The sequence below is a fragment of the Nasonia vitripennis genome, chromosome 3 (genome assembly GCF_009193385.2).
Source record: "Nasonia vitripennis strain AsymCx chromosome 3, Nvit_psr_1.1, whole genome shotgun sequence".
Classification (NCBI taxonomy): Eukaryota; Metazoa; Arthropoda; class Insecta; order Hymenoptera; family Pteromalidae; genus Nasonia; species Nasonia vitripennis.
Genome location: NC_045759.1, coordinates 13,397,703 through 13,425,529, shown reverse-complemented (window position 1 = coordinate 13,425,529; position 27,827 = coordinate 13,397,703). Strand labels below are relative to the sequence as shown.

The 27,827-nt window shown below is 45.8% G+C and overlaps 1 protein-coding gene across 6 annotated transcripts in view; it reads right to left on the bottom strand.

The window, feature by feature from the left end:
* Window positions 1-26,004, bottom strand: part of LOC100116169 (phosphoinositide 3-kinase adapter protein 1) — a 32,011-nt gene extending 6,007 nt beyond the window's left edge. Inside the window, exons 1-7 of one of the 6 annotated variants that reach the window (XM_008206298.4) lie at window positions 25,809-26,004; window positions 18,166-18,225; window positions 12,605-12,971; window positions 11,676-11,955; window positions 10,966-11,245; window positions 856-1,054; window positions 250-637 (exon numbers count right to left, since the gene is read on the bottom strand). In XM_008206298.4, coding sequence (XP_008204520.1) covers window positions 250-637; window positions 856-1,054; window positions 10,966-11,245; window positions 11,676-11,955; window positions 12,605-12,971; window positions 18,166-18,175 — 1,524 coding nt within the window. In that variant the 5' untranslated portion in view covers window positions 18,176-18,225; window positions 25,809-26,004. Of the gene's footprint in view, window positions 1-249; window positions 638-855; window positions 1,055-4,431; window positions 5,469-5,787; window positions 6,060-10,965; window positions 11,246-11,675; window positions 11,956-12,604; window positions 12,972-18,165; window positions 18,226-24,679; window positions 24,906-25,808 lie in introns of those variants that run through there. The other 5 variants (XM_016984726.3, XM_032598495.1, XM_003424298.5 and 2 more) reach the window with 5 other exon arrangements.
* Between the last annotated feature and the right edge of the window lie 1,823 nt (window positions 26,005-27,827).

Genomic DNA, 27,827 nt, shown 5'->3' with positions numbered 1-27,827 from the left:
CAAGTGCGGTCGTGAACGGAACAATGGCATTTTCTCCTGTCGAACGCGCGACCGTAAAGACCGATTCTCGTTGCAGTCGGCACAATAGGCTCGTCTAAAAATATCTCTCTATCCCAGAACGCAGAAGCAGATGACCGACAAAAAGGAAAACTCGCTCAACCCAGTTTCCAGCTCGGCGACTCTCACCGTCGCCATTCGCGCTATACAGCTCTGACTCAGCGCGCGCGCGCGCGCTCATGTCACACTCACCGTTTTCACCTTCTTCGGATGAACGGAAAAGCCGGTCTTGTCGATCTTGAGGTTGTTGCTGGCAACGCTGCTGCCGAGTATGGCCACGGCAGCGCCCAGGAACTGCCCGACGAACGTCTCGTCCTGGTCCTTGACGAAGAACTTGCGCCAGGTCTGACAGCCCACCAGGCTGCCGGCTCGACCCGTCAATTGGCTCTCCTGGACTCCGAGCATCATGGCCAACACGCGTTCGCTGCTCAACTGACGACTCAGCTGACTCGCCTGCTCCTGACGCTCGGAAACGCGTTCCATGAAGACCGGACAGACCACGACGATCTGCAGACGCGAGGTGCGGATCTTCAACTCGTGCGCCGGAGTCAGCGGTTCCTCGAACTGGATCTGAGATACTCTGTTGGGGAGTGGATGAAAAATTAAATAAACGATTCCCCAGCAATCGAACCAACTCGTAATCCGCTCGTCTTCCCGCGGGTTCATCGCCCTCTCAACTCTGTATACCGAGAAACGTAGCCGCTCCGAGAGGCTCGAAAAAAGCAGCATCACAATCTCACTGCACTCGTATCTGACCACTTAATCTCGGGAGATAAGAAATTCGATATGCATACTAACCTAAACGGAGGTCTGCCCTGCTGCCGGCTGATCTGCTCGAAGCATGCGGTGAGATAGTTGACCCAGAGCGCCGCAGCCTCGTTGTCCTTGATTGAGACGAAGACGACATCGTCTCTGCTGGAAGCGGCTATCTCCGCTGCGGTAGCCGCGTTCGTTGCAGCTGGCTTCGAGGCGAACGTGCCTGGCGCGTGCCGCGTTCCTGTGGTGCATAAGAAACAGGCCATGTGTTATATTAAGAGTCGATTGGAGGACGAGTGCAGTATTACACTCGCAGGATGTCGAGGGGGGCGACAGGAAGAGCTGTCGCGTGTCGTCCTGTTTTGCGCTTGGAAATCGTTAATTGCGACTGACGCAAGTGTGGTTTATTTTTTACTTTTTTTCATACAATACGATTCGACCTTCGAACGGTGAGCCATCGCGTTTATTATTTTCGACGTCCACGCGACTGCCGCGTCGAAAATAATAATCGGGAAGCCTCAAACGCGCCGCCTAACGAATTCATCTCACGGCGAACTGACAAAAAACCGAATATTAATCGTCCAGTTCCCTCGACCCCGAAAAACTCCTTCCGTTAAATAAAAAAAAGAATTCTGACTCGAACCACCGGCAAGATTAATTGCTTTTCGTCCACGTACGAACCCCCGAAGAGACAATGTAGCGTCCTTTTATCGGCGTAAAAGACCTGATCTAAGGGCGAGGCTCGGTCGCCGCGCCTACGCACGTAGCGGTATGATCGTATAATTTAGGACAAAAGCGGACGCGGTGACCTCGGGGACGTCGCGAGACTTTATGGCCTGTCATTACACGGAGTGCAATCGATTCAATCGCTGTAATGGACTTTTATTTCGCGGCGTGAAAACTCAACAATTCTTTTTTATCACATTATTTCGCTGCGTTGAATGGCGAACATTTCGACAAAAATCGCTCGCAGTACACTATCGAATTCCGTCACACTTTCGACAGAGTCCCCAGCTCATCTCGTGCGAATATTTCCGCACAACCGAGGGCTCTATAAATATACGGTCGCAATAAAGTTACACGCAGCGCATCGGGACATACTTTATTAGTTACACTCGAAAGTCACATGCTTCTCCTCCTCGACACTTATACACCGCGTTTGCGAGAGACACGCGCGTTTCGCATAACCCATTTTTTCTCGCCGCTCTGAAACTCGATCTGAACGAACGAGGCAAGGGACGGATTCTTTATTTTGGTGTATGTAAGTACGAGAGCGCGCGCTCGTGTGTGTATAATTCCAGAATCCGGATTCCAGAGTTCGAAAGACGGAAGCTGCGGCGTTTTACCGCGCTGCGTTCGGCTTCTTGATCTTCTCTGGGGCTCGTTTGATTGATTACGAGTGTGCTTTTAATGTTGTGCGCATAATTATATTATCGAATATTAAATATTCTAGTGTCTTCTTTAATCAACCCAAATCGTGCGGCCTGTGCGTGACACTGTATACACGTGTGTGCGTAGTATCAACCTCATTAAGCACGAAACCGTTCTCCGGTGACAATTCAATTAGGTCGCAACAACAGCAGCAAGAACCTGAACCGCGGTGTATAACGTTATTAACACACGAAACGAATATTTTCGCTTTGTTATCGTCACGACGTCCTCTGACCAAAACTTTCATCTCGCCGTCTTCTTGAAATAATTTTACTCGTCTACATTTTCTTCAGAGTACATATTACATTTGTTATCGTCTACGCGGCTTTCTATTCCAGAACAAGCCGGCGCTACTGTGATGTTGTGTACATGTGTGTAACGCGTATACACAGAGCGCATCTCAGCCGCGTTTGTTTATCTGTCTCGCGCGCGCTCGAACAGAAGTAGGAAGAGATATCCGGTCTTTTTTTCTTCTCTGCTGATGCGATATTGTGTTATGTATGAATGGCGAAATTCCGTTCAGGGAAATTCGGTGATTCAGAGAAGATTAGATGAGCGCCACTATTGATTGCTGTCTGATTTTTGTAGAAATATGTGGTTCAACTGCGGAGATTGATGGGTCTAGGTATCGTTGCGTAAGAAAGTGTATTTGCGCAAGGATTTTGTGGAAAATTATGTAACGAGAAGTGCGTACTTCGATCGCGAAATTTTCGTTGAAGTTTATATCGATGCCCCCAATTTTTCACGGCACCTCATCCCGTCAATAAAATATATGCAGTATTGTTTCGCTCTCTCTAGCCACAAGAAATTCGATCAATCAATTTCCAAACGCTATAGAGATTAAATTTTCAGCGAAACCGCTCGCGATCTGCCACACGACTATTAGCGCGCGCTATTATTAACCGCTCGTATACAACCGCGCAGTTGAACTCATTTTTCGTTTCTCCGAATCGCACGTGCATAGCGTATATTGTTCCGCGGACTATTGTACACCGAAAATTCAATGTGAAAAAAGAAGCGAATAAAACGCGGACATTCTCGCGTCTCGAGGGTACAACTTTCGCGTTGTGACGACTGCTCGTCCCCGTGGATCGAACGACCCTATTAATTAGCGGCGATTGTGTGTGCCACCACGCGAGTGATAGTCATGCGCTCGAGGGAATCGATATTTTCTCTTCGGTGTTTTTTTTTTAATAAATACTTTGCGTTATTCCAGTTTGGCTATACACCTAAATTCCAACGACATTCGTCATCGCGGGATGAAAAATAAAATCGATGCAAATGTTTAACGCATTTCAAATCAATCGACGCGTCCACACTTCAGAAGCCCCTAAGCATACATTAGCTATGCATACGCACTCGTTCGCGCACACGCGAATGCAATCATCGTCGATTGAACTTCTCTCTCTCTCTCTCTCTCTCTCTCTCTCTCACTTGCTGTGCGCGCAAGCGAAATTTTAAAAGGCGCTCTATCGCCCGCGATACGAATGTACAACGAGCTCTAGCTATATATTCCCTTGTATATATCAAGAGGCTATAGAGCTACTTCCGCTTCCAGTGCACGTAGAGAGAGAGAGAGAGACGAGCGAGCGGCTTCCATTTTCGGCGCGTGAGCTTCCGGTGTGTGCTGCTGCTGCTGCTGTGTTGCATAGAGCCGCGCTCAGCTCTGTCTTTACGGATTTAATGAGCCGCGCATCCTGCTAAGGAGCCTTTCCTCGCCCCGTTTATAATATTAATCAGTGGAGTGATTTTTATTTATTCTAAGTGTGATGGATTTTGGGCGAAGGGGTGTTTTTTGAGTCGATGGGTGGCCACGCCTAGGATGTTTTTTTTTTAATATTGGATTTTTGTACGTTGGATGTTTTTATTGGGGGAAATTTCTGTGACTGCGTAGGGTTTTTTTTTCAAGGTTTGAAACTTTTTTATGTAGTTACTCAGAAGCTGAATAAATAGGCTGACGTTTAATGTTATAATCAAGAGGAAAAAAGTGCGCACCATATATGAGCGCCATATTTCTGACATGACGAATGGTATAACATTACTCCGATGTGCATAGGTGATGACATAGCTCCTGCACCGGACATATTTGTATTTCTCGAGAACACCATCGATAACTTTCGATAATTCTCCCAGCGCGGCACAAAACCAGTACTAGAATTTCATCCATAGAAAAAGAGTAAGACTTACGTGGACATTTTCCCGACAGATCGAGAAAATCTGGTCGCTTAGTCACCGTCTCTACTCCGCTCTTTGCCGCTTCATCTTCCTGACTCGCCATCTCGATTATCTCACCTCAAACCATACCCCCCGAATAGCTCGAAACCGATCCCAAAAACTCCCGATAAAAAAGTCAATCGATCACAGTAATCACAGGCACACAGAGAACAGTATCGCGTCTCGCGACGGCTCGACGACGACTGTCGGCAAGCCAGCTAAGTGCAACCGTTCGTATATGTACGCAGAGCGAAACCCCGTTAAACCATAAGCTTCCCTCCCCCTCTCTCTCTCTCTCTCGCTCTTTCTGTCTCTCTTTCATTGTGCGTTTCGTTTCGTCGCACGTACTTGTGCTCGAGAGTGTGAGTGTACATACGCGTAATAACGAATTGGTTGACGCCGGCCGCAATTAGCCATCGGCCTCCTTTGGAGAAAATGAAGAGAGCAAAAAACGACGTGTGAGGGAGCTTTCTCCGCCAGGCAATTGTCGATGAAGGTTTTTATAGCGGCGTTTCGCGGTATTTGATTCTCCTCGAAGCTTTTGCGAGGCTTTTTATGGGCTTTAGTCTGTGGACGACGATGCAGGGCGGCGGCATTTCTTTTCATCGGCGCTGGATTGTCATTTTACGGCCTCGCGAGGGGATTCGTTTGCGAGAGTTGAATTGCGTGAAACGTCTGCATACGAGCTTTTAACGGACGAGATTGGCGTTGATAAAGACTATCGAGTAGAAGAGATGCGCGTGATTTAACATACAAATGAATTCAATATGAATGCGCTAAAACGGGCGCGCTAAAAGCTCGGTTCAATGAAACTCCCCGAGCCAGTTGTTGTGAGCATAGTCCTTTGTGAGCTGTCTCCGAGACGTACAGTGTCCGCACTGTTTTATTAAAGAGCGAAACGAGCAGAAAAACAACGAGAAATTAAAGGAGAGCAAGAGCGCAAGTAGTCGCTCTCTCGCAGAACCGAACGGCGGGCGCACATGACGCGCGGCTGACTCGTGTCAGAGCCGTCTTCCCCCTCTCCTCTGCTGGAACTAACGCTTTCTCGCGTTGCTTTCGGACGGTAAAAATCGCGAAAAGACTCGGATCTTGATTGCAGTTGGAAAAAGGCGGCTTTTTTGTAAATTTCACCTCGAGAAATTGCTGGTTTTGTCGGTATGAAAACTTTTTAAATAACTTTATGCGAGCGATGCGTCCGGTTTGTACAAGATAAGAGGCAAAAAAGTTCGATAACGTATACAGCATGAATTTGCATGCATTTTCGAGAAATCAGAGCTAAATTTATCTTCTATTAACAGTACACACATATGCTATAAATCATATATTTACCGCCGAAATAAGCGATGCTCTTCTTCGCGTAATGGTTCTCCTCCCTGATCCTCATCTTGTCTTCTCAAAAATCCAACCGATCTTCTTAATACTCGTGCACACTCTCCATAATCTCCATATATCAAAATCAATACAATCCCTCGCACTTCAATCCAGCACTCGATACTTTATACAACTTTCCCCGCGAGAAGAATCAGCAGCGACTATACGTATTACAATGCAATGATTCACAAAGACCTCGTGTCCCGTGATACGAGCCGATGTCTTCGGAGTGCGCGCGTACACTGAACCGGCGCCGCGGCGAGGCTGCTTTCAAACGCCGGCGCATGCGTACTCCATACCAAACTGCCGTAGTCAAGGCGCGTGTTCCTCTCTCAGATGTGCGTGTATAAGGTTCGTTTTCTACTTTTTTGCCGACTGCAGAGTCGCTCTATGCTGTACTGCTGCGAGAGACCAGACGGGACGGAATGGTAATGTGTTTGGGTTTTGGGGACGAGAGCGCGCTAATGGCGTATTTTTGTGTTTTAAAAACGCTCGACTGCTTTTGCGACGTGTGCAGGCTTTTGTCTTTTTGTTTTGGGGAGCTCGTTGTTGGCCGAGGGGAGTGGTTTTTGTTCGGGGGCGAGAGTTAATTCTGGAGCTCGAGAAGTGTGGCGAAAATTTTAAGGAAATCGCGTTACCAATTATTTTTTTTTTCAGAGTTAGATTCACTCTGTATTATCTCGTCGATTTTGAGGACGCATTATTATCCCTTCGACTTTTGAATTCGCATCAGTCGCATTGAGTGAGCCATTCGGCGACGAGGCCGCGTCTCTCTTTCTCTCTTATTCTCCGTCCCTTTGCTTGCTTATACACACATCAGGGACAAACGAAGGGGAGCAGTAGCAGCGCACCATAAGCGCTTTTTAGATAACGCGCGCCGACGTCTACTCGGAAGCCGATTATTTTGGGACATTTCACACGAGTCACGCCGACGCCGCCGTTAGTTGCTCAGATCTGAATATCTCTGTGTACTCGGGGTAAATACACGCATATATACGTGCTGTATCTACATTCCGAGACGGTTTTTGTATTTGCATGAGTAAACGTCGTATGCTAGAGGCTGTAACAAACGTATTTCAAAGTTATACGAGCCTTGATGAAGATCGCTAATTTCCTATGGGTGTATACGGAACAGTTATGGGAGGATTTATGCGCGAGGCCATACGTTCTTATTAGGTGATTACGAGGAATGCGCGACTCTGACGTTCCGAAGAGAGCAGTGGATTTATTGGCACTTGTTATGCCGCGGTTATTTTCGAAAGATCGCGATATGATCTATTCGAAATCACGCGAGCTTGTCTGAGTGCACCCTCGACGTAGTGTATCTTAATAATAAGTTACTCGTTGAATTATTGTGTAAAACTCTGAATGTACATTACTCATTAATAGAAGCATTCATCTCCGAAGATCAATAGAATGTTGACCCAATCAACGCATACGAGAAACTCATCGTTCTTCAATGTTAATTTCCGTGCGACCTCTGCACTAACCCACTTCTCTGTACGTATATTGTGGATAACGAATGCTCGTCACACAGGCTCTACGAGACTTTTCACGAAATCTCGATGCGTACGGGGAAAAGGGCATCAAGGAGATTAGAGCGGCTCGTACACTCACAGGGACCCTATTCATCGAAAAATCGAAATCTCTCGATGAGAAAGCGACTACTGTGCGCTAACGGCTTTTTTTTAAGCCAAGGAGGGAGCGTTATCCAAATCGGATGGATCGAGAGACGAGGTCGACAATGAGGAGGAGGATATGATCGAACGAATCTGTGCGTGTGCGCGTCGGTCGTAGATTAAAAGTGAAAGAACATTTTTCAAAGCCCGAGCGCAAACAAAAACATCAGCCGCGCGCACTATCAACCGTCTTCATTAAAATTACATCTCATTTTTCCAGACTTCCCCTCCTCATGGTGTCGATAAACCGAAAAAAAGACACTCCACCGATAGCGCTATCGGTAATGCGTATACAAGTACACAGACACGCGGTGCATACGGCATGTGCATGCGTGCAGAGACGGAAAAAGACAGGAAGCATACGCGCTCTCGAATAAGAGCTTAATCCAGTTAGGCGTAGAGCATATAGGACCATATTATACACTTGGAATATTATCGACTGCGGCGCATCCGGCCGCGCGCATCGGGTATCCGTCATATCCTCGCGAGAGAATATTGTCAATCTGTCCGACTGACCCTCGTTCCCTTCGGAAATTGGGCCCAGCGCGGTGCCTCAATTATCCTATTAGAGATGACTGCTGAATCACCCGCTGCACGCGTACTCGCTTTCTTTCGCTCTCGTCACTGTATCTGATGTTTGTGGTCGGATATGTCTGCTTGTGACGGGGGAATATGTGTACCGAAATCGCATTGTCTCTGCCAGATGCTGCTGCTGGCTCTGTTGCTTTGTTGATGATTTGAGATTGAAGCCTCTTTATAGTACAGAGAAGTATCGATATACAGCAGATAGTTGTGAATGGATTTTTGTCGAGTACCGATTGTATGCAAGGGAATTTCAGTACTACTCCTTTATTGACACGCATCGAAATGAATTCGACGACGTACAATAGCAGTGAAAGATAATACTTGCTTTATATTCATCGTTTACAGCATAAAAAATTCTTATGACGTTCATTCGGCATAAAAGACACATTCTCGCAGCAATAAGTCCTTATACTTCACGCTATACGAATATTTCATCCCGCGAATAGCGTCGCGCATTAATTAACCCGATCGATCGAGTGTTTCTCGAAAATTCCTCACCCCAGCTCTCCCGTTTCAGAAGAAATAAAATTCCCGATATTGCGTACACACGCATATTCCGCGTACCATATGCGCGCACGAGTGTATAATGCGATTTCGCTCGTCTCTCGTGCTCAGAATGTGATTTATGCGAGTCGCGAGCGAGAATTAACCGCGAGTTCACGCTGATTTACACACACGCGCGTGCATCGCGAGGAATTTCAGCGGACGAAGCGAATTAGAAGATTAGGCGGATAATTCGATGGCTGCACTGAGTGTGTATATGTGTGAGAGTTTAGCCTCTTGTCAAAACTGGGAGAGAACGCGCGAGTTTGTACAACCGTTTTTACATAGAAAAATAAAGCGCCAAGTGATATAGAGGTATTCGGAGTGTGTGAAAGAGCGACGATTGTTTACACGTACAGTCGACCCTGAACCCCTGCGTGTAATTACACAATAATTTATCGCGCGCGCTGCCTCCGATGTACAAATACAGCGCAACGGTGCGCGAGTAAGCACACGCAGGGATCACGGCCATGTATAGCTCTCGCAAGCTCGTGTTATCAGAGCCAACAAACACGCGTCCCTTATTTTTCCAGCAGTCAACACCGCGCTCGGCATGAAAGGACCCACCTGGCCCTCCGTTTATACCCGGCGAGCTCTGTAAAGAGTCCACACCCTCGCCTATACACACACAATTTACCTAATGCACACACACTGCATGGACGGAAAACAAACGAGCAAAAAAAACCCTCGATAAAAGCAGTCGAACTACGATATTCTCTGGAGGAGCTTGAACCCGGCGTACAGCGACAGCAAGTCGTAAAAATAGAGCGTCTGCGCGCCGTCTCTCGTGCACCTACATGCGGGGGCGTAAAAATAATAAGGGAGTGTATGCGTGTGCTGAAATAGGCGCTATGCGAAATGTCTCTCGGAATGGAAGAGGTCGTATACGCGAGAGAGTCGTATTATATTTAGAGGTGCGAAAGGAGGCTGTTATGATGGATTTTATAGGGAGGTGGAGTGCGTATTTTCGGAATTTATATACACGCGTATGCGAGACGACGATGTCCTTTCGGCTAAGGAGAGGACGTGATTCGCGTCGCTTTGATTTCGTTCTTTTAGGAGTTGAAGGTCGCTGACCCTGAAGGTTTTTCGGAGAAGCTTTTTCTCCCAGATAAATAACAAAGAGCTTTTTATTCGAAAGGAAATTCGTATTCTCTGAGTAATATAACACACGCAGAGCCTAAAAATAATCGCACCAGTTGCATCTATGTCTATAAGGACGAAGGTTATCCGCGTCGCGAAACTGCAAGCTTCCGGATGACACGCGTCCTACAAGTCAACGGAAGATGTCGCTGGCTTTTCGATTCAGACGCGTCACACATTCTCGTATACGCAGTTAAAGCACTCGCGCTGTGAATTTTTTTGTTCGCCCAATGGGATTATACAAAAAGCCGACGTTTCCTGCAAACGATGATTAATGGATATTACTCTCGTTTGTTGCTTCGCGCGAAAAATTTCATATACTCCCGCAGTGTAAAAATGAAGATTGATTGCCAAAAGCGTCGTATCCGCAATCACCTTGTATAAATATTCCATATAAATAAATATAATACTCCCCATCACGCTGACCCGAAGCTATTTTGCATTAATCCCATTACTGTTTAATAACGGCCACACGCCTACGCGCCCTGCAGGCATACATATACACTGATTATGCGGGCGCGCGCAATCAAAGTCATTGTCGTGGGTATGCCGCGCGCGCACAGATAATAACCAGTTCATCGGGCATTGAATGTAATTTTTCTTAACACGTGCATGAAAAAGACCCGTTTCCATGCCTCTAAAGTGAATGGCAAGCTCCTCCCGTTGCAGCGGGAGAGAATGGCTATTCCCTCCCGCTACTCATAAACACTCAAAAACACTCAAAAACATTAAAAAATAATCAAATTTTTGAAAATCTTTGAAAAATATTGATATTTTTTGAAAGAAAGTGGTTTACGACTCAAAATGCGCAACTTACCATTCACTCTATATGCATGAAAACGGGTCTTTACAGGCACTTGTCAAAAAAAGTACAGTGTGCAACAAGGGGGGGAGGGCAATTTCTACCTCGGGTGAAATTTGAGTCGGGTCAAATCTCACCCTCGTTAGAAATCGCCCTTTTCCCCCCTAGTTGCACAATATACTATTACTAGCCCATTCTCCCGGTTATACTCGCGGTGTATTATTGCCAGCCGCGCGATATTCGTCTCGCTGCCGCCGTCGAAACAATGCGCGATTAAAGTACACCTGCTGTGCGTGTAATGCATTTTGATCCTTTATTATCCGCAAATGCGCCTGTTACCTATAGGAGACCGATAACGTAATGATATATTGGGACTCGACTCACCGATCCTGTCGTGCCTTGCCAGCCTGGCTGCGATTCTCGGGCAGTCCTCGGCGATCTCGGCGACGTCGGGCTCGACCACGAGATCGGTCGACCTGTTGCCGTTATGGGACGACTTGCGCGAGGACATCGTCGAGGATGAGCCGACAGCACATTTGTCGCGATCGAGAAACGTGCCGATCGAGTGTCGCCGACGATGACGCTTCTGTTGGGCTTCCGTTAACTGCTGTTGCTGGTACGCCTGTCGTCGAGGTCTGCCCATACTCGAGTACATCGGACTGCCCTGTTTGATCGACGGTTTTGGGTGAGTCGTGGGTTGAATGGAAAATGGTGAGATTCTCTGGAATCGACTGACAAATACTGCGACACCTTATCGAGTTACCGACATTTTTGCTTTTATATTACCGTCTACTATTAAACCTGTAGGTATACTTTGGATTTAGCGTGTCTAAAGTTATCGACGAATAATTAATAATTTGATGATTGTATAAGTGTAACGTTCTGAATTGAGTAATTATAATCAAAATGAAAATGTTAATGCTGATCGCGTTGATAAAAAGTTAAGTATATCCGAATATTGGAATCACGTTTTATTTCCATCACGGCAATGCCAAACTATTACCGCAAATGTAATTATCTCTGAATTTTATTGGAATACGAGAGATCGTACAACATTCGCTTTAATACTACATTCCCGACAAACAAACACTTACCAGACTGGGCAAGGTGGCAGTGAGATTATAGTAACTCCTCGGATTGTCAACATCGTCGAGGGTAAGCGTCGCGGTATCGCTACCACAATCCGAATCTCGCTCGAACCGATAGTAATCGTTCTCCTCGCAGCGTCGAGGTTGAACCGGAAGACTCCCAGGTCCATTTTCGCCCGGAAGACCGCAGAATATCATATCCATATTGAGCAGCTCGCTCGTCGATTTCGGAAAATTGCGACGCGCTCCTTTGTGCTGTCGGCTCAATTCGGAGTGTACGTGAGATCTGCGGATAAGAAATTTAAAGTTTAATCGCATCAGTTATTGGATGGATGGTATTATGGGAGAAACTTTTTTAATCAAAGTGTCCCCACAGGGCTTTTGACCCGGATTCAAATTAACGAAGCTCGCGGCGCGAATTTGAGATTCATCAATTTATGTATCCTGCCCTTCTGGTTCAAGTACCTGTTTGCGTGTATCTCGCCTGCGCTTTAATACTTGACCTAGACTGGACGAAAGCGCGACGCATTTTCGTGACGCTTATAAATTATAATTTCGCTTGCTTAACGGACGATAACTCTCGCGCGGATTACGAATTTTAATATAAGCGCGCGTTTCAGCTGCGTAAATCCGCATTGTATAATAATATGAAAATTTATAATCCAATAAAGTTACATCCACAATCAAACACGTTCCATCGTGAAATTAATCCCATCGACGATACATGCAACAGGCAGTATGGCGCAATAATATATCGAATATCCAATAAACAGGATTACAGGTATATACACACAATGCAAACCCCAAACCGAATTATACCTGCGGATCGTGTTTGTAGTCCCTGGCTCCCTTCCATCACCGCAAATCCCCCACAATGCCGACCGCAAGTCCCACAAACAAAGCAGAGCAGCAGGTATATAATACCTGCAACTTACCTTCCGTTGAGATACGGCGAGGGCGGAGCCACGTCGGAGGGCCTGGGTTCACCTTTGAGGAACTGTCGGGTCTTCTCGCAGTCGGCACTGGCACTGGCCGACCTGAACAAACTCCTGAGGCTCCTCCTCTGATGATGACCGAGAGAACGTTCGCTTCTCGGGCTCATGACGATGCTCGGCTGGTTCTGCGGTAGACTGCCGCAGGCGGCTTTGTTGTTGACGGACTTATTGCTCCGCCGGAAGAAGCCGCCGAAGCCACGCGACGTATTGCTACTGCTTACTGCGACGCTACCGGATGCCTGATGGCTGTTGTCGCCGCTGCTGGAGGCGTCGGCGGCGCCCCGTAAGGAGAAGTACGACGGATTGTCTGCGGATGAGAGAGTGGGGTGTTGTTTGGATGAGTTATATAGTGAGATTGTTTTAATTATGGCAGGAATTAGCGAGGCTGAATCTACGACGAGAAAATCAAAAGAGCCGTTTAAGACAATTCACGAATGCACGAAATCCCAGGAAACACTCGACGGATTTCGCACTTGATTCGCGCAGCCGCGGCAGCCCAAAAAGGAGCCGTTATGCGTGTGTACAGACACGCACACGAGAAGTCGGCGCCTTCGTCCTTTGAAGCTCCGCTCATCATCCTTTTTTTTTCATTTCTCTGCAGCGCGGAACAAAGTAAGCGCGCGCGATTAGCTCCAATTGTCGCGAATTGAGGGATGGCTTTGTTCCTTTTCTCCTCGGTCTCTTTTTTTCGCGACAATAAACTGCCTCGCGTTTTTAATCCTCCCATTGGCAGAGGAAGTCTGTTATAATGCCGCTACCCTAAGAGGGTCTTGGGCGTTGTCGTCTAGATCGGACGGGTGGGTGCCTATCACCACTACACAGCTCGTCCTCAGGTTGCGGATAGAGGAACAGCCCCTGAGAAAGAGGTTAGCTGCGAATAAATTGTTCTATATTAAAAATAAGAAACGGGAGTATCAAAAGAATCTTATTAGGAGAATAGAAACTAACAGTAAGGAAAATAACCCCCGCGAAATGCACAGAGGGATTAACGCCATCAGAAAGGGTTTTAGGAGTAGAGCGCAATTGATGAAGGACGAAAACGGGGACCTCGTAACAAATGACAACGAATTACTGTCGCTGTGGAAAAACTATTTCGATAAATTATTAAACGTGCACGAAAATAGCGAAGAATTAGGGGACGAAATTCACACTGCCGAACTCCATGTGGAGGAACCGAGCTACCAAGAAGTAGAGGCCGCGATTAAAAAACTAAAAAACAACACTGAGAAAAGTTTAGGGCAACTATTGCATTCGTTCAGTACAAATGTTGTACTTTCTATTTGAGAGAGTAGCAGCCCCGATTTTGGGAGCTCTGGTGCCCCAAAATGCGAGAGAAATGTCGCTCCATCTATAAGTACTACACCTGTTCTAAAATAAAGACACTAGCGTGCTTGTAAAGTCAAATATAGATCGGTCCACACATATACTCTCAACAAATAATGTATACGATAATATTTGTATTATATATTTGTTATTAGTTATTTATAATTATTATAAAGGTAAAAATAAAGTAAAACAATATAAAATTATAAACTGTTGGTAAATTAGATGTCATGAAATCTATGAAAATTTTGGAAACTTTATTGATGCATTCGTTTACAAAATTACAAAATATATTTTGAAATTACATGATTATTTTATTGTTGAATAGAGATAACTGGAGCGATGACAGGTAAATTTGAATATTTGACAATTTGTGTTTTATTGTTTTTTGTATGAGAAATGCATGAATATGGTCGTCAAAAATAATTTCTTCAAAAAAACTTAATTCAAAGAAAATTTCGTTATTTTCACATACTATAGTAGATAATATTTTTCCGAATTCTTTTTCAATACTTTTTAAACTTGTTACAATAAAATTTCCTACTTCATAAACATTGCCATAGATTTCAACTTTACCATAAAGAATATATTGTTCGGTTTTTAGTTTTTCGCAAAAATCCAAGTCACTTTTGTGAGGTTGTGCAGTGATTCCCGAACCGAAGCGAACAGTCGTCTCCCGCTTTTCGTGCGACAGTAGCGCTACTTTGAGGCAACTGTTGTCTTTTTTTGGTGCAGCAGTTGCCCCAAATGAAAGGACGACTCTTCCGATGCGTTTGGGAGAGTAACCCTACTAGCTAGGACAGCAGTTGCCCTAAACTTTTCTCAGTGAACAAAGCAGCGGGAAATTACTCTATACCAGCTTTACTCAAGTATGGGGGCGTCGAGCTTACTTTTAAAATCTATAAACTAGTATGTGCCATCTGGGAAAATGAAACAATACCCGAAAATTGGAAGGAATCCATCATTATACCGATTTTTAAAAAGGGGGATAAGACAGACTGCAACAACTAAACGTAATACAAGCAAGACTCACTCCATTCGCGGAAGATATAGTAGGAGATTATCAGTGCGGATTTCGGCGCAACAGATCGACGAGCGATCAAATGTTTACCATAAGACAGTTGTTAGAGAAAAAGTGGGAATTTTGCGAAACCGATATAGATTTTAAAAAAGCGTACAATTCTATTAAGCGAAGCAAAATGTATCAAATTCTAGTACTTCTCGGTGTACCAAAAAAACTCGTGAGATTGATTCAAATATGTCTGAACGGAAGCACGGGAAAGGTCCGAGTAGGCGGTAATGCATCAGAACCCTTCACGATACGCGATGGTTTAAAACGCTTAATGGAACAACGCAGATACTGGGCTACGCAGATGATTTGGATATACTGGGGGATTGTAGGGAAACGGTAGCAAGAAACGCGGAAATCCTCATAAAAGCGGCAGAGTATACAGGGTTAGAAGTGAGTGAATCAAAAACAAAGTACATGATTGTGGATAAACTAGGCATCTGCAGAGGGGAGGGAGATCTTAGAGTTGGGAATTTCACTTTTGAAAAGGTTAGCGAATTCAGGTATCTGGGTACGACCATAAATGATAGAAACGAGATTATTGTCGAAATAAAATAAACAAGAGACTCCATTCGGGTAATGCTTGCTTCTACGCCATGAGTAATTTACTTAAGTCGAGGCTGTTATCTAAAAACGTTAAAATAAGAATATACAGGACAATAATACTGTCGGTGGTTCTGTACGGGTGCGAAACGTGGGCTCTCACTAAGCAGGCGAACAACCGTTTTAGGGTAATTGAAAATAAAGTCTTGCGAAAAATATACGGGCCGAAGAAAGATGAAGAAACCGGGGAATGGAGGAGACTACACAATGATGAGTTACACAATCTGTATTCGTGACCAAATATTAACAGAATAATAAAATCACGCAGATCGGGATGGGCAGGGCACGTAGCGATAATGGGAGACGACCGTACGGCAGCGCGTGTCATGAAGGGCAGGCCGATGGTAACGCGACTTCTAGGTAGACCTAGACGCAGATGAGAGGACAACGTAAAAGCGGATCTAGTAGAAATAGGACGGGTGGGTGTCGATCGGAGGGGTGCATCTTGGGTGGGATTGACACAAGACAGGGCAGCGTGGAAGGCTTGCGTAGATGAGGCGATGAACTTTCGAGTTCCAAACACCATTTAAAAAAAAGAAATGGCAGAGGAAGTTGCCGGGTTTTATACGCTAATTGGCCCTTAATTAGATTGATGCGCGCGCACTGCTAGAGAACGTGTATACGTGTGTGTATATCTGTCGTCAAATTGAATCCGACGCGCGCGAGCGCTTGAGGCAGCAGAGGCTTGATTGGAGTCAATAAGCCGCGATTAAATTATGAATATTCGATCGTACGACTAATATTTTTACTTATAGGTATAGTAAATAGTTCTTGTCTAGAATCGCGCGCGAAACTTTCGAAAGGGCGACGCAGCGAGGCGAACGAGAATAGCCCATAGAATATAAGGGACACCGGATGTCGCATTGTAAATATTAAACGGCGCATCGTCTCTTTTTTCCTCTCTCCGTCTCGTCTATCCTCTCTTTCGTCTACAGCACCCGTAGCATCGGCTCGTCTCCTCAGCTTATATGCATATATAACGCAGCCGACGCACACGTGTACGTATGGAGAGAAAGAGGAGAGATGCACCGGAAGCGCGCCAACTGTTTTGAATTAAGGCGGCTTTTACGATTTTCCCGCCTACTCGCCGCGGCCTTCTCGGATCTACGTAATTATTGTTTTCTACCCGGCGGTTTGTGTGCTTTGCACTGCCGACGAGTTATGAAACTGCTGCGGCGAAGGCTTTGCCGTTGCGTAGAATATGGCGTGTTTATACCAGTCGAGAGTGAACGTATAAAGCAGACTGAAAAATAGAATTTCGCGAGAGGAGAAGATTAATGGTCCCGGTCGGAACTTCAGATTGATTAGAATTTTACGTATGTACCTATATATATATATATATACATAGAAAACATGCTTTCCCAGAACGAAGACTAATAGACTTTTTTCGTTGACCAAAGTCCGATATATTTATAGCAGAGTAACGCCGAACGGTCCGAAGCTTTTTCCTCACGTGTGCCTCGAGTTAATCCAGAAAACAGCCTCTGTACACTGTACTATAGCTGCAGATACGTTTCGTATTTCGACGGCACGTCAGTAGCAACTACGCGCGAGGATCAAAGGAAGCCGATGAGATCCGATATTATACCGCAGCGGAGGACCGCCGAGAACATCTCTAACACGTTTATCCTACAATGCGGAAGATCAAAGAGTTCGGCGCTTTTTTCCGAATTTCAAACGCTCGTGCGAGCGCGGATCAAAACAAGTTCCCTTTTGACGCCCGAGATGGTTTAATAAACTCTATCTCTCACCCTCGAGTTCATCTGAAATTCCAAAATACCCTTCGTCGAAGATCCTCCTACGCTTTTCCCCCTTTCTCTCCAAAAGATACCCGATGACAAAACGCACCGAGAGACACGAAGCGTTGACAGAAGCGGCAGTCATCAGACTCGAAAAATAACTCGTACACGCACGGAAAAAAAGAACGAAAGACAAATCGCGTATATACAACGATCAGACCTTCGACGACCGATGGAAAAAAGTGTGAGTGACGCAAAGGACTCGATTACGCGTTCCAGACGCGTGCTCGCCGGAAGCGCGTATAGAGAAAAATAGAATAGAGAGCCGACGTTCCTGATTGAGAAATCGCTCACGAGCCGCCGCTAGTACCTGCACCAGGTGCTTCTCTCTCTCTCTCTCTCTCTCTCTCTCTCTATACATGTTCTTTTCGCGAATGTAAAAGCGAGCTGCGGAGATCAATACGCTGCAAGCTCGTGCGACGAATCGTGGAGTAGCGTATAAGTGCTGTTAGTTAATGCGCTGTAACTCCTGGGAATGATAAACAGGACGGCAGTGACGTACAAGAGAGAGAAAGACGACGACCGATGATGTATGTGTGCAGAGGTGCGAGAAACGCCAGGTGTAATGACCGTGTGCGACTGATGATGTATGGCGGAGTCGTCCCGCGATGCGTTATGAATGAGAGTTTCGCGCTTTTATTGGGAGACTTAATTGGGATGGCGCGCGGTTATGGAGATTTATTACGCTGCTGTGTGTCGGTACTCACCGACAGCCATTTTTGTGATCTCTGGAACGTTGTGCGATGAGCTGGGGTCTATTTAGCTTCCTGAAACAAAAAATTTACGATTATTTGAAAAAAATGAAAAAAACGTTATTTGTATCGAACGCATCGACGGAGTATTGCGTGACGCTGCTGTTGACTTTTTGTCCGACCATATACGCGTGATCCGAATGAAAATATTTCATTTCCAGCCCGAGTGAATACAGCGTATATAGCAGAAAGTTCGCTTTTCACGCAAAACAAACGGCCGCGGCGTTTTTCCTCCTACGCCGCAACAACCAAGCAACAAACTTCCAAACTATAAACTGCAGCCTCGCGCAAACTTCTCCATTTCCAGCAAACGCACGCAGCACTTTCCTTTTCCTAGTCGCACTCAACCCTCAATTAAAACTCCATCAAGCAACGCACCGGAATCTCTCCCTCTCTTTCGACCTTCAAAGCTCATCCTAAACTCCGAGACACAGACGCCGCGCACTTTCCCTTTGTATAATTAAACTTGAAACTGCGGGAGAGCACTTGCACTTGCGCGCGTCGATATAGAGCCGAAGTTCATTCATGCCTCTGGAAATAGGCCCTACATATTTATAGCGTGCACCAGGTCCATTCAGCTGCCGCTTTCGCTTTCTCTCGCCTCTCGTATATGCGTTTTACTCGTGCTAGTCGAGGAATTTTATACACTCGCGTCACGTATAGGACGAGAGGATTCTTCCTCTCTTTCGCGGCCGCTTTTGATCGCGAAACTCGAGTCCCTTATCTCAGAGCCGTGGAGGTATGCCCGAGGGTCGTTTTGTGTTTTTCCTTTTTTCGAGTCGGCCGAGAGAGAGACTTACGACTGGGCATTTGTCTGCGTTGTTTCGTCTCGCTGAAGCTTTTTAATAACGCCGGGAGCGTAGCTCTATACTGTATAGCCCGCGTAATTCTATGCAAAGTATACAGTCTCGAGCGAGATGGGACGGGTCTATATTATAATATCGTGCGCCTAGAAAAATTCAAGTCGGAGATTAAAACCATAAAAGCTACGATTAATTCAAATCCCGTCATTCCGCGAATGGAAGCTCTCTTGAGAACGAAAGCACACCTGCTAGAGGTCTGGTCGGAATTCTTTCGCAGCGTTGAAAATTAATCTAGCTTTTCCGAGCTTTCCGCGCACCTGCCTGCTTTTCAAGCTATTTTCGACCTTGCGAGCTTTTTCTCTTTCTTTCTTTCTCAGCTGTGTCTGAGGTCTATAGATGTGGACTGTATCCGACGAAAGCGCGCGAGCTTTCGCAGTCTCATCTCATGCGATGTGTAGAAATGAGTCGAGAGGTGTCGGGGAAAAAATAAGATGCCTGCGTGTGTGGAAGAGATGGTGAGCTTGACGCGTGAAACGAGGGAAAGCTCGTGTGTTGGGTTTTTTTTTCGATTTAGGTTGCACGTCAAGTTATATTTGTAACGAAGTGTATAGCTGATCAAAGTATAACGTATTATGTAACAAGGTTAAAGTGAATTATTGATTTAAAATTGTATTATAACAGGAAAAAACCGATCATCCAATCCAAAATGTATTAATATTCGATACAGGCAAAGAGAAATGTGCCTGATCGCATTATGATAACGATAATGGTATAAAAGTATTTAGAAATATACAAATAAGAAAATATCGGAAATCAGGCTGGGATACTAAATTTAAGCCTCCCATTTCGAAATACAGCATCGCATAAAAAGAATTTCAAGTGGATCTAAAAAAGAGTTTTATGTTCCTATATTAATCCGGGATAGCCATTCGACTGATGCCGGATAAGAGTTTTCCTCTGCAATCGGCTTATGTACCATTTATTTTTAGTATTGCAGATAAAAATAAGTAGTAATATGCGCTACTCGCTCGATATTAATTTCAAAAGTTTCAGTGTAGTTCACTTCTTCGTATAAACACTGCAAGCTGACAATAAACACTGCAGTAGAGAACGATAAGAAAAGTTGTTTGAACTTAACGATAGAATAATAAAACGATTTCTTCCTGAAACGATTATCGTCGGTAAAATATTGCGCATGACTTTTATATTCACTGGGTTATCGCGTCTTTTCATGTACTCAACTTTATTTCTCTCGATAACAACCAGGCTCTAAAAATATTGCCAATAATTCGCAAAACCGTAACAAAATAAAGAAGCGACAATAAACCCTATATCCTCCGCATCGAAAATTTTCGCGCCGCATCAAGGTACACCGCGCGCGTTCCAAACTTAGCGCGTGAAAATCGACTAAAGCCAAAACGAGGGGGAGATAAATAAGACAGTTCGAAAAAGCAAACGCCCGAGATATACAAGAGGTGAATCCCTCTCTTTCTCTTCTCGGCACCAAATACGAGAGGGGGTAAGAGAGAGAGAGAGAGAGAGAGAGAGAGAGAGAGAGAGAGGGAGAGAGTTGATTGCACGCGCGCAGCGTCTATTTTAAGTCACCCTTCGGCCCGAGAGAGAAGAAGAAGAAAGCTGCCTGCGCGAAACGAGGAATTCTCGAAGGGACTATATACCGAGGCTGCAGCGCTGCAGCCGAGATTGCGGAACGTTTTCTACTTATATGCAACACTGCCAGTTGCGCAATGAACGAATAGAGAATGTGTATAAGTAGTAGTAAAGAGAGAGAGAGAGAGAGAGAGAGAGAGAGAGAGAGAGAGAGAGAGAGAGAGAGAGAGAGGGAGAGACAGAGAGAGAGAGAGAGAGAGACAGAGAGAGAGAGAGACAGAGAGAGAGAGAGACAGAGAGAGAGAGAGAGAGAGAGAGAGAGAAGACGCGATGCGCCAGCACATATAGCCAACCTTTGCCTGTATTCTTTGAGAGGCAGCTTTTTTACGCTGTTTGTTTTGATTCGTCGTGAGGAATGACGCGGTGATGGAGGAGAGCGCGAGCTTTCCGAGAGATAACGCCACGCGGGAACGTTTGTTTTGAAATGCGAGATGTCGGGGCAGTCTATTTTCGAAAAGTAGTCCGCGCGCAGATTTTAAATAAAAATCTATGGGCTTTTCTTTTAGAAGCGGCGTTTGTTTAGCGTCGAGCTGATGGATTTTTTTTAATTCTGAGCACTTGTTGGAATTATCGTCGTCTGAGGTGATGCTCGCGTGTGTTTTTTGATTGATATGCGTGAAGGTGTTTTAAAGATTTCGATCGATCAATTTGAGCTTTGGATCGATAGAAGAGCTGAATTAAAATTCACTCCGAAACTCGTTCTAAGACGCATCGTAATCATATTAATAGATTTAAATACATAAGTTATGCTTCCGCGTTTCTCGCGAACAAGTTCGCTGACCCCAGATAAAACATCGTTTAATTTGCATCAAGTTCACTACCACTTGTATTTCCACACTCTCACTGTTATCCCGGTCTCGTATCAAAACAAACTAAACGTACCGTCATCCCCGATCCTTCATACAAACCAATACACAAGGCTACACCCTTTTCGGAAGAAACGTCCACGAAGAAAGTGAGCACAAAACTGAAAACCGAACGTCATCGGCAGCCCTCGTCATCGCGAGACGGAGCCGCATTCGTATGCGCTACAACGACGACAACGACGACGTGAGCGCCGCTGCTGTTGTTGGAGTCTAAACTTAGACTTATATATAAAATACTTAACGCAGCACACGCGCGAGAGCAGCGTCCACCTGCTCCTGCCCCCAAGGTGGCGCATCTGCCGCCGAAAAGACACGCGCCGAGAGCTTTTTTTCGTAACAGGGTGTGTGTTTTTGATGATTGTATTTTTAGGTGGTCACGGGTTATTTTTTAAAAATAGCAGTGTTTTTAAATTACATTCTGATGATAAAATTTATATCCCAGTGAATTTACCGGAGCAACGCGCAATTTACTGAAAAGTTTCTAATATAATCTAATTCGAGAACGCTAAGTGATACGATCGCTGTAATCGAATTACAAGCGGCAGACCTAATCTGCATGCTGCGGGCACCTCGACTTCTCTGTCCCCGAAGATCCTCAGTGTCAATATTAATTACATACAGCTTCCGTTCCATTACATGTCAGTATAGGCATTTTGCTGTCACGCGATATACAACATTAAAAAACGAATAAATCCGGACAATATTAAAAGCAAAAAAAACCCGAATCGATCACAACTTCTCGACCGAACACTCAAACTTATCCTTAGCCACTTATCCCGGACACAAGAGCGTGTGCTGCAAGCCGCGGCATACAGCTCTGCGGCGTTGCATAGCTACTTCCCTCCAGAATTTCGCGGCCGCGCGCGCTCGCGTTAATTAATTATTTCGGTTACGCCGAGTTCACGCCTTCACCTTGCGCTGCGTATACTATGTATTTATATAGCGGATCTTTATATCCGCGGCGCGCGACGAGATTCGAGCTTAATTCCCGCGAAATTGCCGCCGAGGGCTTTTAATAACGTCGGGCGTTAGATTTGGTTCGACGCTTTTCTCGCTGCACATGTATACAGGTATAGGAGGTGAGTCTCGTTGGTGACGAGATCTTTAACGGCTTTATCATGCATACGGCGTTGGGCCATGTGTGTGCTGTATAATACATGTACTTTGCGGGTCGATGATGTCGCGCGTTGAAAGCGGTGTGGGAAGCTGCGGATTTGCCGAGCGTCGCTGCTGCTGCATGCAGTTGGGATTATGCCGGTGTTGATGCTTACGGCGAGTCAGATTGTCAGTTTGCAATGCGCTTTTGGTTTGCCCGGGGATTTGGAGACTCGATCGATTTTAGCGTTAAGGACGACGTCGATAGTATTTGGAGCAGTATTGTATAAAATTATTTCAAAATAGAGGATCGCGATAGGGATGGTTAGAAAAAATAATTCACATAGTGTAGTTCAATCGAGTGTGTTTTGCTAAATCTCGTAATCTTCTAATACTGATGGCCGGTTATAATATGTGGTCGGAAAATGTGTGTAAAAGAGCTGCGGCTTCATAAAGCCATGTGTTAAAGCACGCAACTTTGTTGAGGAATATCGGAAGTATTCATTTCGATAGATACATTGAAGTTTATATGGCATAGGTTGGTGACAATGTTTTGTACATTTTGACCAAATTTTTGAAACAACCTAAAGAAGAAGAGACACGATACAATCTCATTAAGCAGTTATATTATGAGCGACCCAAGCATGAGACTATTTTTGTGATGGACAATTGCAGTGCCTCAAACAGAATAAATTATTCTTTTAATAAATTTCCAACAACTACACGGTGCTAAGAACGACTAATTAAGATAGCAACGCGATCGTTATTCATTCCGCTGCAGGTCACTCAAAAGAGCCACTCGCGAATCGGCCAACCTCCAATACTTCTTATACGTGAAAAAAAAAACCACAACAGCGCAAGGTCACGCGAGCAAAAACTCATAAGGGCGCAGCTAAATCGACCACTTGAGCTCTCTCGCTCGTATAACTCAGAAAAGGCGCGCTCCTAGAGAAGAGAAAAAAAAGAGGACGTGCCCCGGGCCCACCGCGAAATGCGCCAACAGCGAAGCCTAGACGCAGAGCGAGAGAGAAAATTCAACGGCGTGCGCTGCACGTGCCGGCCAGATGGGGCCCGCGCTCTCGCTCAGCAGGCCGCCCGGGACCGTCTACGGCGACTTTTACGATCCGCGTCGCTCTCTCTCTCCCTTATTCTACACGCACGCGTATTTATGTTTGTTCGTTTGTTCGCACGGCGAGTCTTTTTCCGCGCGCGAGCTGACAGGAAATCGCGGTAAACAGCCGCGCGCGTGATGTAATTTGACGGGAGAGTGAGTGAGAGAGAGAGAGAGAGAGAGAGAGAGAGAGAGAGAGAGAGAGAGCAAATTGTCGGATTAGCGCAGGCAGGGCCTTGATGAGGTAAGTGATACACGGACACGCTATCTCTCTACGGCTGTACATGCCGAATGTGAGAAGAGACGCTGATGCCGGCTGGTATATATGACGCTTCTTTTTTGAATACCAGAGCGGGATATTGACGATTAAAAGGGAGGCCGACTGTATAGTAGAGGTGTTACGTATGCGGGTGACTGAGTTATTTAGAAAATATACACAGCGTCGATCGATGCAGCATCTCGAAAAGTGATCAGCCGTTGAGTTTGAAATAATTATAAGCCCGTCGCACGGGCTCCCAAATGCAAGCCTAACGCAGCCCGCGGGCCGAATCGACCTCCGATGATGACTTTTAAACAGCCGTGATTATAATTGCCCTCGATCCCGCGCGCTCTTGCAATCTCACTCTCTATCTGCTGATGCACTGCAACGCGTTCCATAAAGCCTCGCGCGCAGTTATTAAACGACCCATTTCGAGAGCTTGCGCGCGTGCTTTGAAAAATCGAATTACAATCCCATTAAAATCCAATGTCTTCCGCCAACACCGCTGCCGATTCTCCGCGAGTATAATAGAGATGAGCTTGTGTGTGTGTGTATGTGTGTGTGTGCGTGTACCTAAGAATCCGCGCGCGGCACACACGCGCTCGGCGTGTGTTTTTCGCGGGATTATTTATAGTTCGTTTACTCGGCTGCGCGCGTGTGTACTCACCGGAGTCGAATAAGTCTCGCGGATTTTAAACCCGCGCTCTTATTTCCATGCCGCTTCTTTCCCACTCATGTACACAGCTACTGGCAAGATATATATTTTTTAAAATAAAATATAGTATACGAGAGCACGGAGTATAAAATAGAGTCGAACTGCCGATCTCTGGCGACCACGCGGCGAACTCCCGCAGTTGGATATATCCGTGCGCCGACGAAAGCGTCGACCGACTGCTGACCGGCCTCTAGCCGAGCGTCAAAGCCACCCACTCATCTGGCTCCGAGTCGTTCTCTCTCTCTCTCTCTCTCTCTCTCTCTCTCTCTCTCTCTCTCTCTCTCTCCGTCTTTCTCTCGGACGAGGGAGAGAGAGAGGTGTATACGTGTGTAGCCGCGCTGCTTATCCGGGCGCTGCATGGATCTCTCGGGCATGTGGTAGTGTGCGTGCGTGAGGCAGTGGCAGACAGACGGTGGCATTGGCGCGGATTTACACCGGCTGCTGCAGTAGCGCGTGCAGATGAGAGAAATATTGTTTACCCCCGATGTGGGTGTGGAGAGAGAGTGAGGCTGTGGTGAGCCGAGTGGCCGTAAGCCTTTTTTCCTGCTGCGAGAGGTTTCGAGGGTCGATGTTTTTATTTTATTTTTGAACTGATTTGATTCCCGAGAATATTAAAAATAAAAGCCGATGACGCCGTGTGAAAATTAGTCAGGCTTATAACCGAAGCCGATTTCGCAGACGTATAGTTTGATCGGTGGGTAACCCTCCTCCGTGTGAATCACTCGTCTGTGTAATTTCCCCTACACGTATGTGTGTATGGCTCGTGTGCTCCCACGTATATACAAAAATTGCCAGCTATGCAGGCGCATTGTCGTCGTCGCGTGCCTCTCGAATAAAGAGCCCGTGTCGATCCCGCACGCATACGCTCACAATCTCATCCGTGAAATCGTTAATCACTCGATTTTAAAACCATACCGATGCCAGTTTTACGGAAGACTCGCGAGCCGAGCCAATTATGCAGATGCCCCGTTGCGCAAGCGGCGCGCCGAGCTTGCAAAGAGGAAAAGCTCGAGACGGCCTCGATCCATAACTTTACGCCAGATTCGCCTTCGCACTTCTGTATAATGTGTATCATACTCACCCATAAACACGAGAATCAAGTAGAATCCATAATAACGTTCATCCGATGGTCCACTTCAGACGCGATCGATCGAAACACGCGCTCGCTGATCTTCACCGAAAAGAAAAACGCGTAAGTAGGTATCGCACACCCGAATAGCTTCAGTTCGAGACAGTGGCGCGCCGATGCATCTCGGAACTGTGCCAGCAACCGACTAAACGAGACTCTTCCTCTCCTGCCACTGTGTATCTCAACGAGAGAGAGAGAGAGAGAGAGAGAGAGAGAGAGAGAGAGAGAGAGAGAGAGAGAGAGAGAGAGAGAGAGAGAGAAGAGCCGCCACCGCTGCTGCTGCACAGAGTTGTGATTCTTCTTGGGATCGAGAGAAGAGTGAGGGTAAGGTTAGTGCCGGCGGCCGCGTGTGTACTACTCGCTTTCCGAGCACATAAGCTTGGTGTTACTATAGCGAAGCGCATCGCGTTTTCGGCAAGTCTCGAACAGCTGACGCGCTCTTTGTGCGCCACGCGACTGCTCGAGGAGGAAGAATCTAAAAAAGCTCTCGAGTGCAAGCTCCTTTGTAAGAAATCGGTCAAAAAGCTCTAATCGACGATCTCAAGCTCTCGCTCCAATTAAGGCAAAACACGCGGGACAGCTTACAGTGTGTATAGGCGAGAGACTTGAAGGGTTTTGCTGCAAGCTCGAAGCTTATCGAATCTCTCCCGGCTTTGTGCTTCGCGGAGGACTGAAGTGGATCGACAAGTGGACAAAGGAGGATGCGACGCCGTGTAGCTTGTGGTTTCGCCGGAGACAGCTGCCGGCGTGTTGTGTTAGCCTCCAGAGGAATATTGGGACTGAAGGGAGAAATTAGGAGCTTTGAAGAACGAGTTGAAGGACTTGTCTTTTACGTTTGTTATTATCACTGGGAGCTGGAGTAACAAAAGCCGGGAAACGAGTGGGTTGAAGGGTCCTTCTAGAAGTAGGTCGGAAATTCTGGTTGCGAAATTAAAAAAAAACTTTGTGCCTTTGAATGTTAAAGTGCACGCTATAACCCTTATCTGGTTCTCTGTACAGGAAGAGATTCCGTGTTATTTTTAAATTTCGAGTCAGAAGCGCAGTAAATCGTTTGGAAAACGTTTTCGGAGTAACTCTACGAAAGAGCGAGTAAGTATCTCTTTACTGCAGCAATAAATATTTTGTCTGCTCAGCTAATTAAGAGCAAGTCACGCTTGATATATTGCACAATGTACAGCTTTATATTGTAATTAAAATGCACCAGACGGTGTCTAATTACGAAAATTAAGTGCAAATAAAAAGTGCAGTGCTTCGTTTTGGAAAACTCGCAATTTACCAAAACAGGGGCTTTCTACATTGTACTGAAAATTAGTATAGCGCTGTGTACTTGCTGCTCTATGCTTGTATGTATTATTATACCTTTCGAGAACATGTTCAAGTTTTTATGAGCAGCATAAAAGTAAGCATTGTTTCTTCTTCGAGTTCTCTCTTCGCTGCGGCTCTAAACTTTGCGAAAAATTTTAATTGCTGTCGGTAAAAGAGTATCTTTCTGAATAGAAAGAGTAAATGGAATCCCCTGCCGGCAACAGTAGGAGACGCGCTTTGAAGAGAAACCCTTTACAAAGAATTTTTCGCGCTGAAAGAAATTATATAATTTCTTCTGTAACACGACGTTTCCGGAATGAAACTGTGTAAATAATTTGAAGCGATTGTATAACAGGTGTTCGTTTTAAGAGGCCATATGGAGCTGGAAACGAGGTTCAAAGAACGCGTACACTAGCTTATAAAGGCTTCTTCTAAGATACCGAATTTACCGGATTTTCCGTATCGATTAAGCACAACGAGAGAGGTGAAGAGCGAGCGAGAGTTGGTGACGCAAATTCCGGACACCGATACACATGCCATCGCGGGTATGTGTGTGTATGCATACGTGTGGGTGTAAACGTATGCAAATAGTGGATACTTTCATCAATCGTGGCATTCGGTGCAGTCGATTTCTCTGGGGCTGAAATTTCACGCGCCAAAGGTTCC